We start from the raw sequence: 17,756 nt of genomic DNA, 5'->3' as shown, positions 1-17,756 counted from the left end.
CGACACTCATGGACCACATTTATTTTACAGAACAGTACACAGATTTCATATAGGGCTGCACTGAGAAAAAGCTGAAAATGTTTCAGAATGTTTTTGAGAGAGTTCTACACAGATAAGATGATGGTATTAACATGGGAGGTTCAACAGGAGGCGAATTGGAGGGGAGGACCAGGTTTTGATGCTGTTTTCCAAAAAAAAACAATTATTCATTCAGGGGCTCCACTTCAGTCTCCTCATATCTAATTTTTGCTTTGCTGCAGTTGCCATGCACTTTAGGGACATGGCAACAGGCCTGAGCAGCTGAGCAGTCGGATCACATTCAGCCGCCGCACGTATGGCTACAGTGGGTCCGTAATCTCTTTGTCGCACCGCAACTGTGAGCAAATGGATTCTTCAAATCGCGGTAATGCTCTACTGATGTCATCGTACATGGGCACACAAATGCTAATGGGGCATTCAATGCCTTTCTGCCTGAGTGCTGGTTTAATGTGATCCCGTATTCAGCAGAATTCACTGTGTACTTTAAGATCACTGTATGCTATTACTCTGATGAGGGCGTGTGCATATGCTTTCTCATGATCATGCCACCTTCTCATCCCACGTGTGCAAAATGAATGCCTGGTTTGAATATTGCATAAATTAGGCATAAGGCACCTCATATAATTACATTGTGACAAGCAACTACTTTGTTAGCCAATAAAATCCAAATGCAGTGAGGTGAATGAGTTTGTTATTCTGAGACTAAACTTAATCATCTACCAAGAAGCAAATGCAATTTCAGAGAAAATCTACCAAGATTAAAATCCTATGCTGGTCCAGACTTTACATTGTGGATATATCAACTTTGACTTACCTATAAGTGACGTCACACTCCATACAGCTCAGGTAGCTCTCCAAGGTGAAACAATTAAGCGAGGGAGATATGGTACAAATAAACATAAGCTCTGGTTTCTCAACTATATTACTCGAATAAAGGAGCACATCAATTTAATAGTAATTACTATTCACAAACTGCTTCATCACACATTCACAGCAGTGTTGGGTGAAGTACCTGAAAGCCACACTTACAGATATCTTACCAGAGGAACAAAGATGTAGACTCTCACAGCCACTTCCTCATCGTGTCTGTTCAGACGTAATGTAGCCTTCGCTGTTTCGTCAGACTCTAATCACTAAACGTTAGTTTTAAACTTAAATGTTGTAGCATGGATGTCACCCAATAGAGTATTACATGATTACATGTCTAATCTTATTCTTTTAAAATGTGTAAACCAAATGGAGCCACTTGAAGAGAAACAAGGTAACAGAAATTGAACATAGAGACTAAACCTACAATCCATTATAGTGTTGAAGAACCAGACAAAAAGGTGGTTTGGAAGACAGATGTTTATTTTGCTCTCAATCCTGATGAGGATTTGTCAACAAGACAATACAAGCTGCCTAGAAGTTTTAAGGATTCATCACGTTTGAGTTGTCCCAGTTTGAGATGCTCCTGTTACCACCTCTTATTAGAGATGTTATTGAAGGCCTGCTGGGCCATCCATAATACCAATGGCTTTGAATTGTGATCATACATTTCAGAGATTGCTTCAAAACTTCTGTGTTGCCCACATATTCGTTTTATATGACTGATGGTGCCTAGATATGGCTGCATCATCCATTAAATCTATTCCTGCAAAGAGTTTTGGATTAAGCTTGCTGGCACTTTCAGCTGCAATATAGTTCACGCCTGATTTATACTAAATCTACTAAAAGACTGCACACAACATAAAAATGTATATTCGATTCAATTTTATCGGCTTCATTATTGATGCCACCTCATAGATCTGATGTTATGTCTTGTTCTATTATCTGTTTTATTTCTCTCTACAGTACATTTACTGGACTGATTGCACTGACCCTCTGCTCACTCAGTATATTGTGTTCCTCTGATTTCACACATTGAGTTGAGTTTACTTGTTATGAGAAGTGCAATCAGCGCATCGTCAGGTCTTTCTCGTTAGCCCTGTGTCAGCACAGGATAATAGTCCAGCTGCACACATTATCATTCTGCTAAAGGGGAATGAAAAAACTCTCTCACTTAATTGTATTTCTTCAGCTAATCACAATCATCTTGGACAGTGAAAAGCTCATGGACACGGTGACAGTGCCCCTGCAGTGTGAGGCTGAACTTGCACTTGGGGAGAAGATCATTGTCAATAGAAATTCACTGCAAAGAAAGTGCTCCAAAAAAATGAAAACTGTAAAAGACGTTTGTCAACGGCGTGATTGCACGTTACAAATCTTCAACAAAGCATCGACGTGTTAGCTCCTAGATCAGAGCTTGCTCTCGAAGGGGGGTTTTGAAAATGATATAGGCCGGAAGCAGTAGAGGAGGAGGATGGCAGGGTTCGATACTGACAAATTACGTCTGGAGAATCTGACAGTTCCGTGGATCATCTGAGGAAATAACTCTGGTGTTGTCAAAGTTAGATATTAGCTTGGTCTTGAAACTTTAGATTAATAACACAAAGCCTGTGCCACAAACCGGAGGTTAGGAGGTTACAAGATGTATCTTTCAAAAGATGATATTGTGTTGTGTTATAGGAAATGCAGGATCCAGCCTTTTTGAAGATGCTCCAATAATAACAACTAAAACTCAAAATATCTTGGCCTTTTTTTCTCAATAATACTTTTATCTGTTTCCTTGTAAATACCCCAACTTTAAGGGAGTGCAGTGCCCCTGTAAAAAGAGAAGATATAGGTCAAGCACCACTATCTATCAATTAATTCTGAGGGCCCAGGCAAGTGAAGTGTTGAATTTGGTGCAATTAGGACACGTGGTACTCCTATTAATAAACTTTGAATATGCAGCGCTGGGACTTGTCAACATAAGTGACAGCGTTGATCACAACGGGCACGGCTGCTAATTCTCTCAGGCTTCTGCATGCAGAGTTGAGCCTCACTGAACTTTGAATAAACCGGTGAACGGCACAGAAAGAAAGCTGCATCCAGCATCACCACAGGCCAAGCACACTGCCACTCCTAACGCATGTTTAGAACAGACACTTGCTCTAGGAAAGTTGAGGAGGGGTCATGTATGGGCTTATATCTATTATTTGCTGCAAATCAAATGAGTCAAATAACAGGAAATGGGTTCTATAGTAGAGTTATCAGTAAGGGAGGTCAAATTAGACCAAACCTCAGTATATATGTGAGGGAATTTTTCACTTTAGCTCCTCACATCCCTACACATTAAACCTATTTGTTTATCTTTAGGAGGACAGAGCCTGTCTAATACTCTACTCTCAGCAAGACCCAATGCCAGCTTATTGATAAGGGATAAGGGTATGGGTCCTAGAGCATAGCAGTCTACGCTCTGGGACTTTCATATCTAATTCAAATGTGCCAGACAGCTGGGCTCCAACTCTCACAACACGATTTTGATACTTGTGCTTTAGGTTTAAGTATCCAATAGGATGAGAACACATGTTGTAATGGGCAATGCAAGGTGGGGAGGGAAGGAGTTAAGGGTGCTGTGTTACCATTGATAGTATGCTTTTAGTCTCCTTGATGACATTGAACTCATCTGCATAAGCGATCAGCTGCTGAAAAAACTTCTCCTTTCACCAGCTTCCAGAAAACTTCCATCACAATATCGAAATGGAAGATGCTACCAGGCTACTGAACCACAACAGCCCTGTACTGTATACAAATGAAGAGATCACATTGGTTGACCTCAAACTTTGCTCTTTGCTGCTTCAGTCACGCAGAGTGTCACACTGCCAGTCTACATTATCCCCAATGTGTTGTGTATAGGGGGAGGATCAGAATCAGAGGGGAGATTTCTTTTTCAGCAGTGATGCCATGTGCCCTCGCCCCCCCCAACCTTCCCCCACGCACACATCCCCCACGTCGCCCCGTGCCCCGTCGCCCTCTCCATCCAGCCTTTGTTCTCGGCCACAAGCCCCCCGGAGCAGATGGTGCTCCTCTGCGCTCCGCTTGCGCCGCCGGTGACAGACAGGCGCTCTCAGCCAATGGCCTGCCGGGGAATCAGCTGACTGCTCCGCACAGCGCCAGGTGTTTTGATCATTTCTCCTCTTTCTCCATCCGTGGGAGGAGCAGGCGGCAGCAGCAGAACAGGGGGGGGGATCTCTGAGGCGACAGACCGGTCTGGTGGTGGTGGTGGAGGGTCGCAGCAGCAGCAGCAGCAGCAGCAGGTTGGAGATCTCACACCGCACCATGCCTCTCCTCCAGTGCGCCCTGGACTGATCGGATACACAGGCGGCAGATCGCTGTAAACAGCCACCAGCTGAAGCCACCGGGATACAGGAATATATATATATATGTATATATAGGCTATATATAAATATATGTGTGTGGTTGCAGCATCACGCCGCTTGATGAGCACTTGGCTCAATAACATTGGTTTCATCGCTGCGATTCGACGCGTGTCTGGATGAAGGAGCTGTGCGCATGGGAACATCGGACCGGAATGCCAACAAGGTGAGAGCCCTCAGGAACGGGAAGGAGAGGTTTTTCTATTCCAGCTGCATCCTCTCCTGTGAGGAAAACATGTTTCCACGTTGTCTGATCCCTATGTTAATCCTCGTGGTAAATCAGTGTTTTGTGCATGTGCGTGTGTAAAACCATGCACACTTTAGATATGTTTCCATTCATAACATTTCTCTGCAGAAGGGAGATGCAACGAGTTCGGGTTGCAGACTCACTCAAGGGCAATCATCTTTTTTTCTATATATACAGTAAACGCAGTCTGGCTCAAGCTGCACTCCCAGCCTCATATGAAATCAACATTACAGCGTCGTGAAACCTGCTGTGAATATAGAAGTGGTCGTGTGTGTGTGTGTGTGAGCTGTGTCCAATGCGTCAAATGATGTTGCACAGAAACAAACTTTGATCTCGTTGCGGTGCTCAGCAGCAGCAGCAGCAGCAGGAGGAGATGCGTGCAGTGTTGTGTGAATGTGATTTGCATATTAATGTTAAAGTATGTCGGCAGATGTCTCGATGCCTCCCTTCTAGAAGCAAAGCAAAAAAAAAAAAAAGTGCTGGAGTCTTCCTCGGGGATGAAGACAAGGCCCTCAGTGAGAGGTGTAGGCTGAGAATGGGGTTGCGGTGGCAGGGGGTCCATTGTGATTCTCTGACGCTGCTTCTGTCGCTGCAGCTGTTGCGCTTTTGTTGGTGGAGGCTGCTGACTACAGCATCACTCAAGTTTAAGGGGATGGAGCAGAGGAGACGGCGTTAAGGTCAAGTTGATAAAACGCGTTTTTTGATTTTGTTATCATGGTGTGTGAGATGTTGTTGCTGCAGCGCCAGGTCGGGTTGGACTCCCTGGACTCTTATTATGACCTCTTTAAAAACACAAAGTGCTGAGTTAGAGCTTTTTTCTGTGGACGTCTGGGTCAAATAAGTCAGTGTTGGTTCCAAATGTAAAAAGCAAAGCCAAGTCATTAAAACACAAAAATATTAGTTTAATATTAGTAGAAAAACTATTTTGTTATTATTATTATTATTATTGTTATTATTCTTGAATTGCTCGCTGCTGTGGGCAGATTTCTAAACAAGCAAGGCTTCCTGTCTCACATGGAAACCGTGTATACACACACACACACACACACACACACACACACACACACACACACACACACACACACTAACCCAAGCATACACACACACACACACAAACACACACACACACACAGCTGTCTCCATGACTTCAAAGGACATTACATTGACTTACATTGATTTCCAGGAGACCTTTCCTAACCTTTACCTACTTGCCTAACCCTAACCCTAACCCTAACACTAACCCTAACTTTAACCCAAACCCAAACCCAAACCCAATCCTAAACCTAACCCCTTAACCAAGTCTTCACCTCAAAACTTAATGTTTTACGTTATTGGGCCTGGATTTTTGTCTCCATAAGGAAGACAAATCCCAATAATGTGACTGTGTGAACAGGCTATAGGTCTCCACAACGCACACGCACACACACACACACACACACACACACACACACACACACACACACACACACACACACACACACACACACACACACACACACACACACACACACACACACACACACACACACACACACACACACATACATACATACATACACACACACACAGTATCACAATAGACGACTAAAGAGAGTGTGTGATGCAGGTGTCTGTGCGTGTGGTGTCACGGTTGTTAGGGAGACAACAGAGCTTATGGGAGGGGGATAAATGGCCTCACCCCCCCCACCCACCCACAACATTTAGTCCCCGGGGGCATAAAGCAGGGTGCAGAGGGGGGAGTTGGGTTATTGAGCTCAAGCCTTTATTCCTATAAGAAGGACTAAGGCATCATTAACCCTGAGCTGTCTGTGGCCAACAGACACAGACAGTTCAACTCATCCTGATCTGAAGTGTGTCAGAGCCAGACGTTTGTCTAGAGGCAGTCGTAAGTGTACAATTGGTGCCATCATTTTTCCCTGTGAAACAGGTGTGCGTGTGCCTGTGTGTGCGTGACAGCAGGAGTCCTTGGTGTGCAGCCTTCCGTCGTCTAATCATCTTTTCCACCCAGTCAGGTGTAGGGCATGAAAGAGGGGTTGGACCCAGCTGGATGTTTGCCTCACTTATTAAAGATTAATTTAAGATAGACGCATTAAAGCATCACATTTATGATTGTGTGAGATCAGCAGTTTACTGAACTCTGTTACGCTCCAGCTGTTGTTAGTATTGAATGTCAGACTGGTTCACCTGCCTGAGGTAGGATGGAGGCTGTAGATGTTGAAATAAAAAGCAGGTGTAGGTTGGCTAATTGTTGGTGGTTTGATCCTCAGCTTCTCTCACACTGAACCTCGATGTTTAGTTTTAAACCCAAGCAGATTTGTTAAAGTGGCACTACCAATACAATGTGGGTGCATAGAGCTGTATTCATAATGTATATATATATATGCCCTTTTATACCCATTGCTTTTAAAGTAAGTATTGCACTTCAGTTAAGTTAGTCCACTCACATGAGACGGTTGCAAAATAGAAAAATTGTAATATAAAATACCTCCCAGAATTCAAGACGTCCCAAAATTGTCAGAAATAATGTTTTGTCCAATCACTCAAATATATTCAGTCTACAATGATATAAAAACAGAGATGATAACATGAGCAGAATTTCCATCAATCAATGAACTTACCAAATGATTGAAGACTTGACATTTAAATGGAAATAAATTAGACTCAGTTGCTCTGTATTGTTACTCACCCGTTGTTTTTGTTTTGACAGTGGTGCAAGCTTGTGTTTCACGGTCAGACGGCAGGTTTCTATTCTGGTCAGAAGACGTTTGGAGCAGCTGCTCTGCTCAACCATGAATTAGTGTGTCCTGCACAAATCTAATCAGTCAGCTTGAGGAGCGGAGGATCTCCAAACAAATGTCCGGTCAGATTTTGCCTGTGAGGGCGAACCAGTTGAAGAGCAATCAAGCTGCTGTACAATAAATGCCATGAGTGCTGCTGACAACAAAGTCAGATGCAACATGAGAAACCAGGGAGCACATACAGTGTATCTGCTTCTACACTGCTGCACTCAGACATATACGAGGGGGGAACTGTCTCGTTGTAATGTGTGTTCTTTGGAATAACTAATCCATAGACTTAGGAGGCCTTCACACCCACCTTGTTTGGGCTGGACCTTTCAGACTTTTAACCTCAGGCCACAGACCAGACCAACGAATACAAATTTAGCCCAATCAAAAGAGGCGGTCTTGGTCTTGGATCAAACAAACCAAACAAACAAAGAAAAATAAGCGTTTGGCAGGATTGCCTTTAGTCTTATCCTCCAATGATATATTGGATATGTATATGTATGACATGTTCGAAGGACAAGGACGTTCCTTTTGCAGGTAGTAATACCACAATAATATTACAGTAGTAACAAAATTAATGAGGTGAACCGGTTCATTCATTTTCTCTACTCTAACGTGCCCCTCTATACACAATCAATGTCAAGCATAGGTAGATGCTTTTTTTGCACCCCTTAAAATGGAATATGAAACCAGAACTAACCTGATCAAATGTAAACAATGTAAAAAGAAGCTCGGTCCTGACTTTCAGAAGTCAAAAGGCCCTGACATGACAAACAACAAGCCATATTGGGCACAGTGAAGGGAAAAGTTCTTATTCTCTCATTAGTAGGAAACAAATAGTTTAATAATAGAGTATAATCTCTCAGGGAGGTGTCGACCAAAGGTAAGGTTATTAGTGTTTCCCAGGTGCCTGTAATATGTATTTGTTCTCTATTTGTTCTGGGGTTCAGTTTGGTGCAGAGCAGGAGAGAATCAGGAATGAAAGAAAGTTGGGTTTTCACTTCTTTCCTCAGATGTATCTTTCATTTCATTTAGCTCTCCTGTCACAGCGCCGCTCTTCTCTGGATATAAATAAAACAATCCTCCTTGTTTCCCTGTCGCTCAACTTCTGTTGTCTGATTCAGGAGTGTTTCTGTCACCTCGGTTTTTGCTTTGTTCCGTTCGAGACAAGATGTGTTTGTAGGGTCCCTGGGGTTGTTTATCTCACCTGCTCCCACCTGTAATTGGCTTTACCTCATTTCACCTTTTTCTATTCTTTCAAATGTGTGCGAATGAATAAACTGGAAAGCTCAAGGGTGAAAGCCGAGGCCTGCGGGGTCGTACAGTATGTGCATCTCCTGAGAGAGAGAGAAGGAGAGAGAGCCTTAATGCAAGACTGTTGTTATCCAGTTTAAATCAAATTTTCATTTTCTCATGTCACTCTCAATCCTTATCGCACTGAAGGAAGAATTTCCTTGACGATGAGCTTGAGTGTGTTCAGACAGAAATTTGACAAGTGAGCCCATAGGACTGAGAATGGTTCAGAGGGAGGCCTTATCTAGTTTTTGGAGATATATATGAGGACTTTCAAATTCTCCATCGCACGCACACACATCAGCCGTGATTACTCAGCGGACTCACAGGATTAGGAATGTAAACTTTGAAGCATAGAAGAAAAATATGTTTCCCCTCATCAGTACTCATCACACTTTCTACAGCTACTGTTCGTGAGACAGATTTATGTTTGATCCTCCGTCCTGTGGTAAAGATTGATGGGAAACCTTGATGAGGGAAATTAGCTAAATGATTGGTATATTATCCTCTCAATAGGTTGAATAGGGCTCAACTGTCAATTATTGAGAAAACGATTTATACTGTTGCACCGACTGAGGCGTCTCTGAACCGTATGACTTATGTAAATGGCGTTCGTCAGGATGCCAATTAACAGGTTGCGTTTCAGTGTCGCTCTTTAATTGACGCCTCTCAAATGGAAATGACAGGGATCTAATTCCATGGCATCAGATGAAGCTGAGCATTTTCATGGCTGTCGAATGCAGTCAGAGTTGAAACAGCAGCGTATCGTTTTGGCTTGTGTCCCCTGTAGAATCATGCGATGAAGGAGTTCTCAGCCGAGATGGCAGTCCAGTGAAATCTGTTGCCAATCAGGTACCGGTACCTACTGGACCAAATCACCATGTAGATTTTGGGGTGTCAACTGTTAAATAGTTTTTTATTATTGTGAGTTTTTAAGTTCAAGTGAAGTTTACTTTAAACTGGTAACAATTAATAAATGAAAATTCAACTTCAAATTTGTCTTAGCAATAAAAAAGTAGTTCTTATTGTCGGAAAAACGACAATAAGGTTAATAACGGCTCAGGCACCGTTAAGGCCCCAGAAAAAAGTATTGATTGTGCAGAAAACATCCAAACGATGCCCAACCCCTAGTGGTAACAATGAGACAAAACAGTGAAGGCTTAAAATATTACACCTTGCACTGTTGCAACCCCTTGAGGGGATCTGACCCCCAAGTTGGAAACCACAGTGTTAGATGATTGTCCTAAAATACAGGACAACAGGAAAAAACATTTTTGTCTCGCCAATTAAAATGTATTACATGTCTTCTCTTTAATCTTTTTTCCTTGTTACTCACTGGATAATTTCCCCTCTTAACATTGCTCAAATAAAACAACAAAAACATCTGTTCCAGTGGTTTTATCCTCCCAAACAAAGTCATGAGCTCATAACAGACACTAACACTGGGTGTCATGGTAACAGATTTCTGTGTTTTCAACCCATTTTACTTCATAGTCCAATTAGTTGACCTAATGATCCTTGTAGCAACTTCTATTACTATAAATGTTTACATTAGAAATTCAAATCTTAGTAGGAGTCCATCCTCTGAATGCTGTTGGGAGCTTTGCATAAAGATTGAATGCAGCAGGTGCAGGACTCCGACACAGAGCTTAATTAACCAATGAGCAACCTAATGTCCTAATCACTGTGGGAAACATAATGGAAATTGACATGAATAAATAGTCTAAATTGTCTTTGGTGTCGCAGAGGCCTTCATGATGTGCAGCTGCTGTGCACAGTTGACAATTAAAATGCATTTTAAGTTAATTGTGGTCAAGTATTGGTTGCATTACATCATTCTAAACAGTATGTCCATTATGCATTCTATCATTAGAATGAATCATTGACGGGCCAAGTTCTTAAATTCATTTCCACGACCACCTTTTTTGTAAACAGGATTTTTCTTTTCTTCAGTTAACTTACACTGCAGAACCTGACAGAGAAAATGATCTGACCGGAGGCGAATTTTTTCAGGATAATTTGTACAATATTAGGATTAAGTGAATGTTATAAAGAAATACATTTGTAACCTTATCTGCAAGGATTGTGATCCATGGGAGTTTTATGCTAAACACCTGCCTCACTTGTCAGTTCTGTATCTTTGATTAGACTCAATATAAGAAAGTAAAACATGCTCATAAGGCTCTGCAGCAGGTCGTGATAAAAGCTTTGAGATGTCGGACTTTATGTGTGAAGTTGTTGGTATTTATTTCTAGTCTCTTGTTCACAGGTTCAGAGGTGGCTGTGTATGAAAGCCTCCGGGTTTTTCCGCTTCCTGCCTTCCTGCCTTTGGTGCAGTTGATTGTCTTCCACCTGCTGTGTGTTTTACGCATTCCTGTGGTGTCAGAATCACAATAGACCCGTGAAGCCTGTGTCAAGTGTCCCAGGCTGCCTTTATTGTTGTTGAAAAACCAACAGGATGTTGACACAGATTTAGGTTCAGTCCTTTAAGTGCATTTTAAAATTGTCAGCTAACCCACTTTTTTGCAATGACAACAGTGCCAGATTTTGTGCATCCAGAATTAAATAGGATCATAAACTTTTTAATCTGACTTTGCACAATGGCACAGACAAAGCTGTCAGCCTTTACTGAATGAATAGAATCTAAGATTAACCCCATTTGTGGTAAATAGAGGAGAGATGATATGTCACTAAACCTGCCTCAGAGTCTTGATGCAGATTGTGTTGTAGCAATATGTCGTTGATATGCTCCAGTGATAGTAACACATGTAAAGTCCATGTGGAGACATGTTTTCTTTTCTTTTTACTCTCGCCTCTTAAAAAAGTATATTCGATTTTAGAAGTACAAGAGGTAAAAAAATGTTTTTAATGATATTAAACCTTTTAATGAACCTTTTAAGAAAATAGTTTCTTTACAATGTGGATTCAAATTCTGTCCGGAAAATGCATTCTTGTTAGACTTTATAAAAATGTACATTATCATCACTGAATACACGATCATTTTATCAGTCAAAAACCCCAAAAATAACAAAATGATTTATGATGATCAGTATTTGTTTTCTTTTGTTGTCATTGTCAATACAGTAATGAAATCATTTTAAATATGTTAATGAGAGAGAATATGTAGCCGTTCAATGACACTCAAGTGTTAAATGTGCTTATTTTTCTAATGAGATTAACAAAGCATTAACGCTCATCGAGGTCTATGCTTTAAATGTTGCTTTTTAATTAAAGTGCTAAGTGACCTGTTTCTCTCCTCTGGGTTTCAGTGTAGTGCATTACCCCCAGCTAATCTGCACTTCAGCATCTCCATCCACTAATCCTGGCTGGCACAACACTCCTCACAATATATGCTGCCTTAGCCTAAAGAAGAGATACAGTCCTATCCCTGTTTCACCCATGCTCCTCCCTGTCCCATGAGAAATCCCTGGTATAGGAGGAGCAGGAATGTGTTCCTGTCTCCCTGGTGCTGTTGCCAGGCAGTTTGCATTCAGATGAATTAGTCAGCTCCCTTGTTTGAAAGCCTCTTAAGTGCTATCTTCTTAAGCTGGTGTTGACCATAAAGCTGTGTGGCAGTATATAGGCTGTGGTTCCGGGGTACTGCCGTATGGCACTGGGCTGGGTAGGATGCTTCCTTTAGTAAATATAATTAATTGAGTAATGTGATCTCAGTGTTGCTGTTAGATACTGCACGTGCACAGGGTTGTTAAAGGTGTTAAGGCAACCTAATCCAGTTAACAAGAAAAGCTGAAGAATGAAACGGTTGCATAGATGTCTTTATATGGTAGAGCTGCCGCCCCATCAAGGATGTGCCTCATCCGCAGCGGCCCGGGTTTGATTCCAGCATGCAAACCTTTGCTGCATGTTTTCCCCACTCTCTCTCTCTCCCTCTCTCTCTCTCTCTCTCTCTCTCTCTCTCTCTCTCTCTCTCTCTCTCTCTCTCTCTCTCTCTCTCTCGCTCTCTCTCTCTCTCTCTCTCTCTCTTTCTCTCTCTCTCTCTCTCTCTCTCTCTCTCTCTCTCTCTCTCTCTCTCTCTCTCTCTCTCTCTCTCTGTCTCTCTGCCCCCTTTCACAGCTATCTCTCTGTCCTGTGGAAAATTAAGGCCCAAAGTAATGGTTCATACTGTGATTACGAAGTCTAAAGTTCGGGGGATTTTCCTCATGGTTCGGTTGCTTTGCACACTGCCAAAAATCTGAGTGAACCAAAATGCTTCATTACAAACCTCAACAATCCCTTATTTATCAGATCTGTCCAGAGCTTGAGCAAGAAAGTAAATACAGGAATAGCAAGTTTTTATTTGAGAGAAACATTCCTATGAAATTAAACAGGAGCTGCTGCTATTACTACACAATCTGCTACAGTTTGACTGCTCTGCTGCTTCCCAGAAACCAAAGCACACCTGGCAACAGTAGCCGTTCAATCTTAAACTTTTGGACAAGCTTTTGGACCTGGTGGCTAAGGTCAGATCAAGGTCCGGTCAGATTCCCTTCACAAACAAGCCATTCCAGTTTGTTTGGGATGGGACCTAGACCCAGTTCTCTAAAGGGTCTTGGTGCAGCTGTTTAGAATGAGACTTCTGAGTTTGAATGTGTGAAAACACTCAGTCAACAGTCATGCTCGCGACTCTGAGGCTCAACTTAGGAACAGCATATACTTATTTTTATTAGGTTTACGATATTCACCATCTTAATCAAGCATTTTAGTATGCAGATTTTTAGCAGCATTGCCCAGCTGCTGACAGGTTTACATAAAATGTTGTTGTTATTGTCTCATAAGTAAGTCAGTTGTCATTCATGTTATTACAATTACTCCTTAGGGGAACTACTGCATTAGTTTCCATAGCTGTCCATGTGATTGTTCTTCAGATAAATCCACTTAAAACAACAAATGTGAACCTTTTGATGGCGACGGAGGAAAAACCAAAAGGTTTTGTCTCTTGTGGAAAGTAAATCGTTTTGAAATATAGATGGACATCGATAGACTCGAGACTATGAGATTATTTAAAATGAACAGTGTTTGTCTTGATTGGACCTTGTCATTGCAGTCACATCCATATGCAGGTAACTGTAATGCACAGTGAGGGATTTGCTTTGACTGAAAGGACCCTGTTGTTTTCCAGGGTAAATGCTTTATCCTCAAAGTGACTGGAGAAGCCTAACATGACATATGGGCCAATAATTGCCCACTGCAAGTAACTTCCATAGCTTGATCCGAGTCTCTTGTCCTCTCTCAACCCTCTCCTGAGAGTTAAAGAGTGCGTCTCAAAGTTTTGACAGTCTTCCGTCTGTACTTTTTCTTCTACAAAAAAATCTTAGCCCTTCTGAAAACTTTTTTTCATGTTTGCCCTAAATTCAGAATGCCTAAGACGTTGCATTAAAAATTAAGACGTGCCTCCTTTTTCCGCTGTCTTTGAGGCATGGCACATACCAATATCTCATAGAGTTTAATGATGTTCGGAGAAGCTAATGATCAAGTCCTCATGGGCCTGTTGGATAGATGAAAGCCCTCAATGGAATTTGATGTCTTTCTAAGTAGTTCAGCACAGTGTTTTGTGAATACATTGTAATGAGCTGAAATTGCATTTTACCAAAACTGTTGATGCTGCACATAACTGGCAGTCTCACAAGGATAATGGAGGAAGCAGTTGTTGTTCTTAGCCAATCTGTTGTGTTGAAGGCAATTTCTACATTTACCTGAAACATGAAAGGTTTTTTTGATAATTCAGTAAGTGTTACATTTCATAAGATGAAGAGTGTATGCACTGTGAGGTTGTATTCAATCGGTGTAGTGCTTTGAAAGACAAAGGTAACATGCTTATTTCATGCACAAGCACAAAAACAGTATACCCACAAATAAGTGATGATCACCATCATTGTATTACATTCACTAATTAGCTCTACATTTCATTACATTTCATTGAGCTGAAGATTTTATCCAAAGCAAGTTACAATCGGTGCATTCAGCCATGAGTGTACAAACCTAATACAACAAGAATCGAGTAAGCTCTAAACAATGTGTAACTGAGGCTAATGGGAATATCATTAATTTTGTATTGGATAACAATCATGGAGCACAGTGGTCATAACCACCAAATGACAGATAATGCCATCCCTAGAGCCATACCACTAGTATTGCTGAAAACATATGTATCTATCCATGTATTTATTATTAACATGGTTGCAACTGTTTTTATATAAATATGCTTTTTCTTTTTTTACAGATCATATTCCAGCTCATAGATCGTCCTAGAAAATTCTACTGTTGGCTTCAACCAATGGACTAAAAGACCTAATCAGACCCAAGTCTGGTTGATGACTGCAACACACCTTTTCCCAAAGACATCTGACCCTCCACCTGTCCCTCCCCAGCATGGCTAGACGGAGGCTAGACTGTTTTCTTCTAGGCCAGGTGCTCGCTGGCCTGATCCTGGCATCTATAGGCCTATCCTTTGTCCAAAGCAATGACTGTCCCCAGCTATGTGTGTGCGAGATCCGACCATGGTTTACCCCCCAGTCCACCTACAGAGAAGCAATCACTGTAGACTGCAATGACCTACGTTTAACACGCATCCCTGGGAACCTCTCCAGTGAAACTCAGGTTCTCCTCCTACAGAGCAACTACATTGCCAGGACAAGTGAGGAGCTGGAGCAGCTCTTCAACCTGACTGAGCTGGACTTGTCCCAGAACAACTTCAGCATCATTCGGGATGTTGGCCTCAACAATATGTCCCAGCTCACCACCCTTCACCTGGAAGAGAATCAGATAAGAGAAATGCCAGACTACTGTCTGCAGGATCTCAGCAACCTACAGGAGCTCTACATCAACCACAATCAGATCAACACCATCTCTGCCAATGCCTTTTCTGGGCTCCACAACCTGCTCAGGCTTCACCTCAACTCCAACAAGCTGACAACTATTAGCAGCCAGTGGTTTGAATCTACGCCCAATCTAGAGATCCTTATGATCGGGGAGAACCCTGTTGTTGGAATAATGGAATTTAATTTTAAGCCCCTGGGCAACCTAAGAAGCCTGGTTTTGGCTGGAATGGACTTGACAGACATCCCCGGAAATGCCTTTGTGGGACTTGACAATCTTGAGAGCCTCTCTTTCTATGACAATAAATTGGTCAGAGTTCCTCAGAGAGCTCTTCAGAAGTTACCTAACCTCAAGTTCTTGGATTTGAATAAAAACCCAGTGCACAAGATTCAGGAAGGAGATTTCAAGAACATGCTGAGGCTGAAGGAGCTGGGAATAAACAACATGGGAGAGATGGTTTCTTTTGATCGTTATGCTTTGGACAACCTTCCTGAACTCACTAAGCTGGAGGCTACAAACAACCCTAAGTTCTCCTTCATCAATCATCTGGCCTTTCGTGATGTCCCTGCCTTGGAAAGTCTAATGCTCAACAATAATGCACTGAACGCCCTCTATCAGTCGACAGTGGATTCCCTCCCTAACATACGTGAGATCAGCATTCACACTAACCCTCTTCGCTGTGACTGTGTTATCCAGTGGATGAGCTCCAACAAGACCAGCGTCCGCTTTATGGAACCTCTGGCCATGTTGTGTGCCATGCCAACCGAGGTCAGGGGTAAGTGTGTGAGGGAGGTGCTGCAGAAGAACTTAGCAAACCAGTGCTTGCCCATGATTTCTCATGACACTTTCCCAAGCCACCTCAATTTGGACATTGCCATGACCGTGGACTTGGACTGCAGAGCCATGTCCCAGCCTGAGCCTGAAATCTACTGGGTGACGCCTATGGGGAACAAGGTAATGATAGACACCCCATCTGACAAGTACAGCCTCAGCAGTGAAGGGACATTGAGAATTTCTCAGATCCAAGTAGAAGACTCTGGCAGATACACCTGTGTGGCTCAAAACTCAGAGGGAGCTGACACAAGAGTGATAGCGATACGGGTAAACGGCACTCTTTTAGACAGCACTCAGCTTATGAAGATCTACGTCAAACAGACCGAACCCCACTCAATCCTTGTTTCCTGGAAAATAAACTCAAACGTGATGACCTCGAACCTCAAGTGGTCATCTGCCACCATGAAAATAGACAACCCACATATCACTTACACTGCCAAAGTACCTGTGGATGTCCATGAGTACAACCTCACGCATTTACAACCAGCAACTGAGTACGAAGTGTGCCTCACGGTCTCTAACGTTCAGCAACAAATGCAAAAGTCTTGTGTGAATGTGACGACAAAGCAAGCAGCCTTCGCTGTGGAAATATCTGACCAGGGGACCAACACTGCTCTTGCAGCTGTCATGGGAACAATGTTTGCAATCGTCAGTCTGGCCTTTCTGGGTGTGTACATTGCTAAGAGGTGGAAAAGGAAAAACTATCACCATTCACTGAAAAAATACATGCAAAAAACCTCCTCAATACCACTAAATGAGTTATACCCTCCTCTCATCAACTTGTGGGAGGCGGACAGTGAGAAGGAAAAAGAGGTCTCCTCTGAGACCAAACCCAGCCAGGTGGACACCACACGCAGCTATTACATGTGGTGAAACCTACTAACCATCCAGTCGGAGCTACAGAGACATTTTTATTTCAGGAGCACAAATATATATATAAATATTTGCTTCTTTGTGAAAACGTGGACTCAGTCGTTTTTTTCTTTCTTGTCTCCACTTTTCAACGGTTCTCTCAGACTTTCTATTTGAAGCGGAAAAAAACGAATCGTTTTTAGATCTTGAGTTTAGCACATTGTCTTTTTACCGTTCGCTCATTTTGACACACAATATGGCAGCTTTGTTTAGCTTCCTGGACTTAGTAGTCACTGTGCTTTATTTTTAGTACTTGTTTTGAAGAACACAGCATGAGCATTGTCACAGATTCAGTGTGCGTGAGCAGAGGAGAAGCTGAATTCTGACCCATTTTTGACATGTTTTCTCTGGCAGAACTGTTAGAGACTGCAATCTTTCTTTCTCTTGTAAAACAGTTTCACTGTTGACTGTTGTGCACTGAAATATATATACGAATTTGTCTATCAACTGGAATATAAGCTGACAAAGTAAGTTTAGACTTGATATACTGTCTATTGAATAATGTTAGCAATTCTTCTGTAATGTTGTATCAGCTATTATTTAATTTAT

The 17,756-nt window shown here is 42.1% G+C and overlaps 1 protein-coding gene across 1 annotated transcript; it reads left to right on the top strand.

Annotated features, from left to right (window-relative positions):
* Positions 1–14,981: 14,981 nt before the first annotated feature.
* Positions 14,982–17,168, top strand: lrrn1 (leucine rich repeat neuronal 1). The gene has a single exon (XM_061070416.1). The coding sequence runs from the start codon at positions 15,015–15,017 to the stop codon at positions 17,166–17,168; it is 2,154 nt and encodes a 717-aa protein (XP_060926399.1). The 5' UTR covers positions 14,982–15,014.
* Positions 17,169–17,756: the final 588 nt, after the last annotated feature.

The sequence above is a fragment of the Limanda limanda genome, chromosome 4 (genome assembly GCF_963576545.1).
Source record: "Limanda limanda chromosome 4, fLimLim1.1, whole genome shotgun sequence".
Lineage (NCBI taxonomy): Eukaryota > Metazoa > Chordata > Actinopteri > Pleuronectiformes > Pleuronectidae > Limanda > Limanda limanda.
This window is presented reverse-complemented; position numbering and strand designations above follow the sequence as displayed.